At 44.6% G+C, this 12885-nt stretch overlaps 1 protein-coding gene across 1 annotated transcript; it reads left to right on the forward strand.

The window, feature by feature from the left end:
• The first annotated feature begins 318 nt into the window (after window positions 1-318).
• Window positions 319-7044, forward strand: LOC120353057. Its single transcript, XM_039435539.1, has 4 exons — window positions 319-582; window positions 1019-1094; window positions 4184-4286; window positions 6536-7044. Exons 1-3 carry the CDS (start codon window positions 413-415, stop codon window positions 4256-4258), a joined length of 321 nt encoding a protein of 106 aa, XP_039291473.1. The 5' UTR covers window positions 319-412; the 3' UTR covers window positions 4259-4286; window positions 6536-7044.
• The last annotated feature ends 5841 nt before the right edge of the window (window positions 7045-12885 follow it).

The raw sequence follows: 12885 nt of genomic DNA on the forward strand, positions 1-12885 counted from the left end.
TAGAACGTTTATAACATTTAAATTTGGCTAACTTTACATTAATCAGTAGGTATTACATGCTTAAATTTGGTACAGACTAGACAAATCGATTCTTTTTCATAATTTTGATCTATTACTTCATATCTTTGAGGTTATGGGTCGATATCTAATTCTTTTTCCATGCAATAACATAAAATAGACATATTATAATGAACATAAAATTATTTTTGGTTTTTCTCATTGGTTTTTTACATGGCATACATTTATAAATACAATATTTCCTTGAACAATTTTTGGCATTTGTGAAGTTGGCACTTTTGCTTGATGCGTTCTTTTGCTTACAGCTGGCTATCAATTTTCACAATCTCAAACAATTTCCTGTGTGTTCAGGCCAAATGCTTAATTTAATATTCTCAATATTACACTTAATAATATGTACGCAATTAGTGCACAGATTTTTAGTTGGGCAAATTTATCTGGCCTTATTTTTAATAATAATTTCCTTTTCCAGGTCTGTAACAAGATGCCTATGGAAGTTTGTTTGGGTTTGAGTTGGAACTCGACCTCGCCTCGTTGTGGACAAAATATCATAATATTTACACGGTGAGTATCACAGAGATAAAAAATTGTTTACTGTCTTTATCATCATTTGTTATACCGATGCCTGCTTATCTCGCTAACCGCTTATGTTTATTCATCCTTTCGTTTTGTTTGTTTACTCCCGTAGCTGTTGTACCTTTTTCTTAGGTTAGCTAGGCTGATACTGCAAACTGGATCTTTGTTGACGATCTAAAATTGATAATTTAATTTTGTTTGCATACTAAATAAGCTGGTGAATTTAGATGATGCTTTCAATTTGCCTGTGATGCTTCAAATGTTTATTGAGTATATTTATAATTTCGACAATGACTGATTGAACCGGTTACATGTAATAGGTTAGGTGCTATGCGTACTATGACAGATTTTGATTATGACTAATGAATTAAAGATATTTATTTTATGGCTATTGTTGTTTAATGTTGTTCCTGTGTTGTTGCAGGTTGTCTGCTGTGGATGGTGCTGTCTTGTTGACGGTTTCTGTACATGTGGCGGGCGTCAAATGCAAATTCCGAGAGGTAAGTTAATGTGTTTTGATTGACAATTTATTTGATGATATTGTGTATTGTTCAGATTCGGTGATATGGTTTAATGTTGCTCGCATTCTCCCACCATGTGGAGGGATTGGGTTCGTAGTCGGTTATTTGTACTGTGTTATGGTCGGAAATGCCGGTTACTTTGTGAGGTCCCGAGTAGAGTTCGAAGAATTTTTTGGTTACTTTTCCCAAAGCATCGGACAGACGATGTGTTTTCACGAGTACCTCATCTCCTATCTGGTATTTGAATTGTTTAGACGATCGATCGTGATACTTCTTTCGTTGTTCGGCGGCTTTTTCTAGATTCTTCTTTACTAGATGAATTATGTTGAGGTTAGGTGTATCGGGCGGTCGAGGAAACGGTATAAGTAGTTCTATGAAAGATGGGTTCCGGCTTCCGAATAAAATTTCATAAGGAGTGAATCCTGTACTCTCGTTGACGCAGTTGTTGAGACATTGTTCCAAAAAAGGTAAATAATTAGTCCATTGGTGGTGATCCCCCTTACAATATGCGCGCATGAAGCGAGATATCTCAGCCATTTTTCTCTCTACCGGGTTTGCGCTCGGGGTGTATGTGGAGGTGTGTGAATACAAAATACCTGCCTGGTTTAGTACCTCCTTCCATTTTTTGCTGCAAAAGTAGGTAGCGTTATCCGATAGTATTCTGGTGGGTTTTCCTATCTCATTACACCATCTTTCGGTGATACATTTGGCTAACTTCTCGCCGGTTATTTTCCCGATGGGGCATAGCATAGTGTACTTAGAAAATACACAGGTTAATGCGAAGATGAATCTTTTTTGATATGCTGCCATTGGTAATGGTCCGTAGATATCTGTGGAAATTAATTCATTCAGTTTGTCTGGAATTATTGCTATCATTTTTCCTCGTATGTGATACTTGCTATGTTTAGTTTTTTGGCATACATCACAGGCTCGGACGACTCTAATAACCTTTCTATTTGAACCCTTGAAATAGCAACAGGTTTTTAGGGCGTTCTGGGTTTTTCGGATTCCGAAATGACCTATTCTCTCGTGGGCTTCTTTGATGAGGTCAGTCTCTAGGTTAGTTGGTATAACGAGTCTCCAATGTTGTGTGTGTTTGTTGGCTCGATGAAATAGCAAATTCTCAAACATGAGGTAGTGATCACGGTAGGGTTGGTGATCGCTTAGAGGGTTGCTTATCTCCTGGACAATTTGTTGTACGGTAGAATCATTTGATTGTTCTTGAATTATGCGATATGAAGTTAATAGATTTGTTGAGATTAAAGGGGATATGTCAGTCGGTAGCCGTATCGGTTGGTCAGCTTCTATATCATAACTGTGAAAGGTTACATCTTGGCAATGGGTCGCGTCCACTTCTCGTGAGAGGAAATCGGCCGTTAGGTTTCTTTTTCCCGGTAGATGGGTTAAATCCAGGTTAAATTCTTGTAGTAGAAGGAACCAGCAGGAGAGGCGATTGTTAGATAATTTCGCAGTCTTGAAAAAAGTGAGTGCTTTATGGTCGGTGTTTATGTAGATTTTGTGCCCGATTAGTAGGTTTCTATACTTGGAGCATACTTCAACGATACTGAGCAATTCCTTTTCGGTGACCGAATATCTACGATGTGCGGCGTTCATTGTTTTACTAAAGAATGCAATGACGGCCTTCTCTCCGTCTTTGTCTTTCTGGAAGATTTCGGCGCCGAGCGCGTAGTCAGAGGCATCAACGTTGATATAAAAGGGTTGTCCCATATCAGGGTGTTTCAGCACTACAGTGTTCAGGAAAGCTTCCTTCAACTCTTCGAAAATCTTTTCTTCTTGCTCGCCCCATTTCCATGGTTTGCTGGATGATAGCGCATGGCTAAGCTGAGCTGTATAATGTGACATACGAGCATTGAATTTTCTATAAAATTGGAGAAAACCAATGAAGCGTTGGAGCTGTTTTCTGTTATTGGGGGATGGAAATTCTCTTATTGCTTTCAGTTTCTCTGAATCTTGACTGATCCCTTCTGGAGTGATAATGTGTCCTAGATAGGTTACTTTGTCGGCGAAAAATTTACACTTAGATAATTTGAGCTTCATGCCGCATTGGTTGAGGCGAGTAAATATTATGTTTAGATGTTGGCTATGTTCCTGGACGTTTGTGGAAGATATTATCCCGTCATCCACATAAAGCGTACAAAAATCAGTAATATCTTCTCCCAGTGATTGTCTCAAACATCTTATGAAGACTGACATGGCATTTCGGATACCGAATGCAAGCCGGGTGAATCTCAAATTTCTACCATTGAACAGAAAGGAAAGGTAGTCCCTCGATTCTTCAGCAATTTCTACCTGCCAGTATCCTGCACTCAAGTCGACTGTGGAATATACCATTTTTCCATGGAATGTCTGGAGTACTTGATCAATCTGTGCGGGTGATTCTCGGTCATCGTCCAGTATGGCATTTAGCTGTCGGGCGTCCAGACACAATCGGGTAGTTCCATCTTTTTTGGCAACACATGTGATTGGCAAACTGTAATGTGAAGTGGAGGGCTCGATAATCTTCAGTTCCTCCATCCGAGCTATTTCGGCTGCGGCGGCTTGTCGATGCGCAAAGGGAATGGGATAGGATTTTTTGAAGTAGTACTCATGGGGCTTCACTTTCAACTTACATTGGAAATGGTTAGCCAAGCCAGGTTGTTCCGAGAATACATCTCTGTTACGGAGAAAGACTTGTTTTACCTCTTCTCTGAGTTCGGGTTTCCATTCGGATTTGTTGCTGATGGTGAATAATAAATTTTTTAATAATTCCTCAGTACAGTCCTTTGTTTTATCTAGGTTTGTTGTTGAGGAAGGTATTTGTAGAGCTGCTATATTACTCAACGACTCTTCTATATTTTGGATATCCCAGTCATCTTGCTCGGATCGATTGTCTACATCACAGGACATGGTTTCCGCTATTTTGGACTTACCCTCTAATCTTAATGAGGTGGCTATGATGGCATCTTTGGTTTCGGAGATTAATGACAGTTTAAGTTGTTTGAAATTTATTATGGCTTTATAGTGATTTAAAAAATCAGCTCCAATAATTATATGTGGTCCATTCACAGGTAACACGAGGAAAGAGTGCGGAAACATTTGCTGCTCAATCTGGATTTCGAGGAGACACTGGGTCGTTACTCTAATGCGACGTCCTGGATTGATACCTGACAGGTAAGTTGACAAGAGAGGTAGCGTAGCGATTTCAGTTGTACTTTTTATTTGATTATATAAGTCGTTCTGTATCAAGCTACATTGTGAACCGGTGTCGATCAATGCGTGGAGGTTTGATGATGCTAGCTGGATGGTAATGTATGTTCGATAACATGCATTTATTTTCTGTGGTAGGTTATCAGTTTCTTCTATCAGCGCTTCTGGAATGTCGTCTCGGAAATTTATACAGCAGTTGACCTCTTCTTCTAATCTGGTACTGGCAATCTTGAGGGGTAGATAGGTTTGGAGGGATTGGTCGTTGTTAGCCAATAGACGGGGTTTATACCTCACGTGCTTCGGGTGACGATGCTGATAACATAGTCATCGCCTGTCCTGGTTTCGCGCTGCTAACATATTGGCTGGTCTGAAATTCACATGTGTTAACAGTGCTTGAAGACAGGCACGGTCGTCTAGTCAGGAGTTCGGTGAATTACTCTGGTTGCTAGGTCCGGGTTTGCTAACTTGGCCTCCAGGAGCTTCTTTATACTGCGGTTTCTGCTGTGTCCGGTCGGTGTTTATTATTTTCTCCCTTCGATGTTGTAGGTTTGGGTTGTTGTTATTTGAGCGCCGTTGAATTTGGTCTCGTCTGTCGTAATGAGATGGGTTATTATAAGTGGAGTTGAAGTTTCTGTGGTTGTTGTTATATGTTTGTGGTGGGCGATTGGGATTACGATGTCCGTGGCTAGATGAAGTGACTTGGTACTCTTCTCTGTTGTCGGGTTTGCGATGGGGTGCGTAGTTCGGTGAGACGGTGGCAAGCGGATGTTGATTGGGAGCGTGGTCATTCTGGCGGAAGTCACTCTGTCTATTTCGACCTTGGGGCTTGTCATCCACGGTCTGTAGACAATGTAGATAATTTTCCAGCTCTTTGAAGCTGGTAACTTGGTGGGTGGCCAATGCGAGTGGTATGTATCTCGGCATTTTATCTATGATTAATCTTACCAGCACAGGTTCGGGTACTGAATTATCAAGCTGCGTATTCAAATACCGGAGCCGGGTGATGAAGGTGGTGTAGGAATTATCCACACGTGTGTCGTACTGGCTAGAGACAATTCCTGCCAACAAACCTTGTTGTCTCCCTGCACTCCAATACTTCTCTAGAAAAACTTTTTCGAATTCTTTGAACGTCTCTATCTCCTGAGCATAGTTGTGGAAGAATAATAGTGGTTCACCCGACAGAAGAGCAGTTAGTTTTAGACGCCATATTGGCCAGGGGGTAGGCACTAGTTGGTGTACGGATTTAAGCTGGTTTATGAAATGTTTCGGCTGTATGGACTGTGGCGTATTGTCAAATTTTTCCAGATTGTTGACGAGGGATAGCATGCTAGTATTGTCGGCAGGTATGCAACTACTATTCAAGTTCGGTGCCAAAGTCATTCGGGATTCCAGATGCATGATTTTAGAATCTGTGGCGGCCATTTTCCTTTCGAACTGGGTTTTTTGCTCTTGAATGCCATCCTGCATGGAATTAACCTTGTCGTTAAGATTTTTCTGTTGATCCGATAGGTGGTCTATTCGGCTCTCTAGGGTCAACTGGTTCTCTGCATTTTGTTCAATTTTAAGACTAATGAGATCCACGGAGGTGCTCACGGCTCGAATAGCAGTTTTAAGCTCTTGTTCTAAGTGCTGGCGTCCACTTTCGCACTTAGTGTGATGATTTTTTAATTCAATTTGCAAATGTGCTTGGGTCTGTTCCTCGGTCACCTTTATTTGGTCAACTATTTTCTCTGTCATCCGCTTTTCTAGCTTTTGGGTTTCGTTGGTTATGTCGACCCGCAAGCTTGTGTTCAATTCGGTAAGTTTGCTCTCCATATTTAGGGACATCTCATCCATTCGGATGTTGAGATCATCGGTGATTTTATCTTTAATTTCCTGGGCTTGTTCAGCAATCCTCTGGTCGACCTGTCCTAGGATGGCCGTAGTTTTGCTATCCATGTAAGCAAAGAATTGTCTGTACTCCTCTCTCCGCTCTTCTCTATCCCTGTATCTTTCTTCTCTGTCCTTGTCTCTCTCTTCCTGTTGCTTGCGCTCTTTCTCCCTCTGTTCTGCTCGGTCCTGGTCTCTCTCTGCCTGATGTTCTTTTCGGTCCCTCTTCCACCGTTCGTCGATCTCAAATATCAACTGTTCGTTTGTAGCAAGGGTGCTGTTTGCCAGTGCTATTGATAGAGGTCCGCGAGTATCCTCAAATAATGTTTTTTCTTTATTTGCAGGTATCGAAGGAGCGGCATATGGAGGTGAAGCGGTTGGTACATCCTGGAGCTCGAGCTGGGTGGACGAATGCTGGCCCAGGTTATTGGTGTTGAAACCCATGGAGGATATGCTGCCGGGCTCGCAACTCCTTGGGGTCTCTGCCTCGTCGTCCACTGGAGTGGGAGTGCTGGATGGAGCGTCGTCAACTATTGCCGCATCCGCCTGTGCGCTGGGTCCTGAAGGTAGTGCTACTGGGTACGAGACGTCCGAATTGGGGTTGGAGTTTTCCATGGTGAAGTGGCAGATTCTTGGGTGACAGCGTGGAAGTTCAAGCGACAGTTCGGTAGTGTGTGAGCAGACAAGCGAAACGATGCTAATTCGCTTAAAATTAGATAAGTGATGAGATAAGTGAACAACAAATATTTATCACAGTGATTAGTGCCGCGAGATGACTAGAGGATAATTCAGTGCACGTTGACCTTCAATTGTTCGAGGTAAACATATAAACATTAAAAATTAACAATAAAAATAGGACATATAGTACTAACATATAGCAATTCCTTGTGAGGTAGGATACGAAACCTTCTTGTTTTATGATTTTCGTGTGGTTCAGTCCACATACAAAATTGATCTGTTCAATCTCAAGTTCGTTCTTTCTCTCCCCTAAAAATTCATCACTAGTTGACAAATCTTTTACCCGCACTGATCATGCAGGGCACGGCTTATTAATAATTGGGGTTCTGTGTCCCTCTAGTTTGATTAGGATTGTTATGATGAGTATTCAGGCTAAGTTTGACAAGTTGGGATTGATCCAAAGTTTGAAAAAATTTCTGGGTACTAGTGAGATAATTATGTAGTCTAATAGTGTAGCTGTACATGCCTAGGGGTCTCATCAGAGGCTAACACAGTTGGGCGCCATGTGTCAAGTTCTGCTCCTGGGAGGGGCATGAACATGCACTAAAATTGATAATTATAAACTTTCAACAATTAAACCAAAACTACAATCATAAACCATGGGCAATATTTCTCAACGTTTAATGCCCCACTGTTTTGTTCCGTAGAAAGAAGAGGACGCAAAATGAATAAGTAATTTATGATTAGAATAGTCTGATAAAATAGAGTAGTTAAACGGTTGTAATATTTGAGGTTATGATTCAATGATAGATATTTGTAGGTTAGATTGGTTGATCTTTGTTTAATCGGATGGTCGATATCACTTAAATCGATGTATCGAAGCAGAATGACTAGTATATGGATGGGACAGATTGAAAAAGTTAATTTGCTCATATATTTTTAACAAGTATATTTTCTTTGTAGTTTAAACTAAATAAATATTTGGGCTTATTTGACCTAGAAACAAAAGCATAAAAATGAAAAATTTAATGATATATTATTTCTTTGATCAATGTTTAGTTGAACTGCCTTTTCAATTTGCTACTTGTTAATGAGCTAGCCTTGGTTTGTTTCGGGGTTATGTTTTCATTTCGAAACTAACCTTCAAATATAACTTTACTGTTCTAATCCATCGGCATATAAACATATATGGTTTTTTCCATTGACTAATTTTTTGGAAGGCATACAATTACAGATTTATTTATTTCTTGCCTGGTAAGTTAGATAACAATCGTCTATCGACCTCAGATAAGATTATATGTTTCTACGGTGATAGAAGCTATTCCGTTCTTGTACTAGCCTATGAACAAATTTTATTTTGTATTTTGAGGGCTGTACGATCATTGGTACATCACAAGGAGTAATCATTAGTTTTAGTAATATTCTTGAATTGGGGAATTCCATCATATTCAGGGAATCAATAAAATTTATGAAAACATAATGTTAATATCATTTTTCCTCAAATCTCCTTCTAGTATCTAACTGTATTGGAAACAAAACTGAGATATTTATAGGCTCAGAACAGAGAAGGTGTTCAATTTGGGTTATCTTTTTCATAGGTTAGTAATTAGAACCCAATAGATTAGAACCCAACAATAGATTTCAACTAGTACAGTAAAAATAAGTTATATGATTATGTCTTGTCTTTGAAAAATAACAAACAATTTATGAATTACATTTTTGTGTGATCAGAATATTCAATGATTCTTAATTGACCGAGCAAAGTGAGGTCTAAGATTGAAGTTGACGGTTTGGCATTTATCTTGATGTTTAAATGTTTGAATGTTTATATGTTGTGCATTTACGGCAAAACGCGGGAATAGATTTTCATGAAATTTGACAGGTGTGTTCCTTTTTTAATATGTCGATGTATATACAAGGTTTTTGTAAATTTTGCAATTCAAGGATAATATGAAAGGAGAAAGGAGCTTCCTTCATACGCCAATATTAGAGTAAAGATCAGACTATAGAATTATTCACCATAAATCAGCTGATAAGTGATTACACAGATGTGTGGAGAAGCAAGTCTATTGCTGTATTCCCATAAGGTCTATAGTTTCAATCAGGTACTTTTTCACATAACTACTAATAATATTGTCCTTCATAGTACTCAACCAATAATTTGAATCTGAACTCAATGACAAAATAATCACCTACAGCTCTGTAAAAAGATGCCACTTTCAACGAGTTGGAAAACGTTGCCTACGTTTGGTCAATAGAATTTATCGCGTGGATTTCCGCGAGTAAACCAAGCTTGTCATTTGCGTGAAACGACCTAGTTTGTCATCGTCCCAGTTTGACTAAATAACCCAGTTCGTCCCAATTTTTACTTTCCTTGTCCCATTACCATAGGTAAGGAAAGTAATGCTTTCCAAAAAAATTGAGGTACCCCAATTTCTAAAAAACGTTTCAAGGTCCCCTGAGTCCGAAAATGTGATTTTTGGGTATTGTGTGTGTGTGTGTGTGTTCTGAGTAGGTTTTTGCCCACACCTTCCTCTACTAGAGTTCCCAGTGTCGCTCTGGGCCGGCTAAAGTCAGTCGGCGACTGGGGTGGGCCGCGGCAGGGGACGGGAGTCTTGGTGGGGCGTCCGTCAACCACCCTCGTTCGCATCGGGGGTTGAAACAGGGTCTTGAGTACTTTTGAGAAATGTTTCCCTCTTTCAGGTAAGAGGGGCCGTGCTTTTGCACTGCCAAACAGGGTTGGACGTGGAATGAAGGGAGTAGAAACGTTGCGGTGTCTGCAGTGAAAAAGATCTCTGTGTCGGGACTAAGTCCTAGTCCTCGGGCACCGGGTGTCTTCCTGGGGTCCGGATCGGTCTCGGAGCTCTCGCAAAGGCTTTCCTTAGCCTTACTTGAGGTCCTCTTTCGATTCCTGATGGAATCAACACGTTGCGGAGGCCTGCTCACTAGACTTCTCTCGCAGACACGAAGTCTAAGTCCTCGAGCACCGGGTGTCCTCCTGGGGTCCGGATCGGTCTTGGAGCTCTCGCGAAGGCTCTCCTTAGCCTTACTTGAGGTCTTCTTTCGATTCCTGATGGAATCAACACGTTGCGGAGGCCCGCTCACAAGACTTCTCTCGCAGACGCGAAGTCCAAGTCCTCGAGCACCAGGTGTCCTCCTGGGGTCCGGATCGGTCTTGGAGCTCTCGCAAAGGCTTTCCTTAGCCTTACTTGAGGTCCTCTTTCGATTCCTGATGGAATCAACCCGGTGCGGAGGCCCACTCACTAGACTTCTCTCGCAGATGCGAAGTCTAAGTCCTCGAGCACCGGGTGTCCTCCTGGGATCCGGATCGGTCTCGGAGCTCTCGCAAAGGCTTTCCCTAGCCTTACTCGAGGTCCTCTTTCGATGCCTGATGAAATCAATACGCTGCGGAGGCCCGCTCACTAGACTTCTCTTTCAGACGCAAACTCTAAGTCCTCGAGCACCGGGCGTCCTCCTGGGGTCCGGATCAGTCTCGGAGCTCTCGCGAAGGCTCTCCTTAGCCTTACTTGAGGTCTTCTTTCGATTCCTGATGGAATCAACACGTTGCGGAGGCCCGCTCACAAGACTTCTCTCGCAGACGCGAAGTCCAAGTCCTCGAGCACCGGGTGTCCTCCTGGGGTCCGGATCGGTCTCGGAGCTCTCGCAAAGGCTTTCCTTAGCCTTACTTGAGGTCCTCTTTCGATTCCTGATGGAATCAACCCGGTGCGGAGGCCCACTCACTAGACTTCTCTCGCAGATGCGAAGTCTAAGTCCTCGAGCACCAGGTGTCCTCCTGGGGTCCGGATCGGTCTCGGAGCTCTAGAAAAGGCTTTCCCTAGCTTTACTCGAGGTCCTCTTTCGATGCCTGATGGAATCAATACGCTGCGGAGGCCCGCTCACCAGACTTCTCTCGCAGACGCAAAGTCTAAGTCCTCGAGCACCGGGCGTCCTCCTGGGGTCCGGATCAGTCTCGGAGCTCTCGCGAAGGCTCTCCTTAGCCTTACTTGAGGTCTTCTTTCGATTCCTGATGGAATCAACACGTTGCGGAGGCCCACTCACAAGACTTCTCTCGCAGACGCGAAGTCCAAGTCCTCGAGCACCGGGTGTCCTCCTGGGATCGGGATCGGTCTCGGAGCTCTCGCAAAGGCTTTCCCTAGCCTTACTCGAGGTCCTCTTACGATGCCTGATGAAATCAATACGCTGCGGAGGCCCGCTCACTAGACTTCTCTTTCAGACGCGAACTCTAAGTCCTCGAGCACCGGGCGTCCTCCTGGGGTCCGGATCGGTCTCGGAGCTCTCGCAAAGGCTTTCCCTAGCCTTACTTGAGGTCCTCTCTCGATTCCAGATGGAATCAACACATTGCGGGGGCCCGCTCACTGGACTTCTCTCGCGAACGCCGAGTCCAAGTCCTCGGGCACCAGGTGTCCTCCTAGGGTCCGAATCGGTCACGGAGCTCTCGCAAAGGCCTTCCCTAGCCTTACTTGAGGTCCTCTTTCGATTGCGGATGGAATCAACAAGTTGCGGGGGCCCGCTCACTGGACTTCTCTCGCGAACGCCGAGTCCAAGTCCTTGGGCACCAGGTGTCCTCCTAGGGTCCGGATCGGTCTCGGAGCTCTCGCAAAGGCCTTCCCTTGCCTTACCTGAGGTCCTCTTCCGATTCCAGATGGAATCAACAAGTTGCGTGGGCCCGCTCACTGGACTTCTCTCAAGAACGTCGAGTCTAAGTCCTCGGGCACAAGGCGTCCTCCTGAGGTCTGGATCGGTCTCGGAGCTCTCGCAAAGGCTTTCCCTAGCGTTACTTGAGGTCCTCTTCCGATTCCGGATGGAATCGACACGTTGCGGGGGCCCGCTCTCTAGACTTCTCTCACGAACGCCGAGTCCAAGTCCTCGGGCACCAGGTGTCCTCCTAGGGTCCGAATCGGTCACGGAGCTCTCGCAAAGGCCTTCCCTAGCCTTACTTGAGGTCCTCTTTCGATTCCGGATGGAATCAACAAGTTGCGGGGGCCCGCTCACTGGACTTCTCTCGCGAACGCCGAGTCCAAGTCCTCGGGCACCAGGTGTCCTCCTAGGGTCCGGATCGGTCTCGGAGCTCTCGCAAAGGCCTTCCCTTGCCTTACCTGAGGTCCTCTTCCGATTCCAGATGGAATCAACAAGTTGCGTGGGCCCGCTCACTGGACTTCTCTCACGAACGTTGAGTCTAAGTCCTCGGGCACAAGGCGTCCTCCCGAGGTCCGGATCAGTCTCGGAGCTCTCGCAAAGGCTTTCCCTAGCGTTACTTGAGGTCCTCTTTCGATTCCGGATGGAATCGACACGTTGCGGGGGCCCGCTCTCTAGACTTCTCTCACAGACGCGAAGACTAAGTCCTCGAGCACCAGGTGTCCTCCTGAGGTCCGGATCGGTCTCGGAGCTCTCGCAAAGGCTTTCCCTAGCCTTACTTGAGGTCCTCTTTTGATTCCGGATGGAATCGACACGTTGCGGGAGCACGCTCTCTAGACTTCTCTCGCAGACGCGAAGACCAAGTCCTCGAGCACCGGGTGTCCTCCTGAGGTCCGGATCGGTCTCGGGGTCTGGGAAGGGTGAACGGCTGACAGAATGTCCCAAGAGACTGAGTACATTCTGCCGCCTCTCCGCCGGTCATAGAAGACCGAGCACAAACTGGGCGCCAGGTTGGCTCCTTGCCAACTGGTGGCGGTGCGTAGGCACCGTCCGAAGGAACCAGCAAGCTATCTGGCCACGTTCTCGGCCTAGCTTTTGAAAGAGATAACAAAGATCTGCGTCATGCTTCCGCACTGCATGGAGACGCCGTGCTTCCACACTGCAAGGAAAAGCCGTGCTTTCACACTGCAAAAAGGGACTCCGTGCTGTCGCACTGCAGAGTCGCCATGCTTCCGCACTGCCAAGGACGCCGTTCTCCCGCACTGCAGGTGAGGGTCGCGGTGCTTTCGCACTGCAAGGAAACGCCGTGCTTTCGCACTGCAAGGTAACGCTGTGCTTTTGCACCGCAACAGGGGACGCC

The sequence above is a fragment of the Nilaparvata lugens genome, chromosome 9, assembly GCF_014356525.2.
Source record: "Nilaparvata lugens isolate BPH chromosome 9, ASM1435652v1, whole genome shotgun sequence".
Classification (NCBI taxonomy): domain Eukaryota; kingdom Metazoa; phylum Arthropoda; class Insecta; order Hemiptera; family Delphacidae; genus Nilaparvata; species Nilaparvata lugens.

Coding starts and splice junctions, on each gene's coding strand:
- LOC120353057 (XM_039435539.1), top strand. CDS start 413: ATGTACGCAATTAGTGCACAGATTTTTAGTTGGGCAAATTTATCTGGC. Junction 583..1,018: donor AATATCATAATATTTACACG/GTGAGTATCACA, acceptor GTGTTGTTGCAG/GTTGTCTGCTGTGGATGGTG. Junction 1,095..4,183: donor TCAAATGCAAATTCCGAGAG/GTAAGTTAATGT, acceptor GTCCATTCACAG/GTAACACGAGGAAAGAGTGC.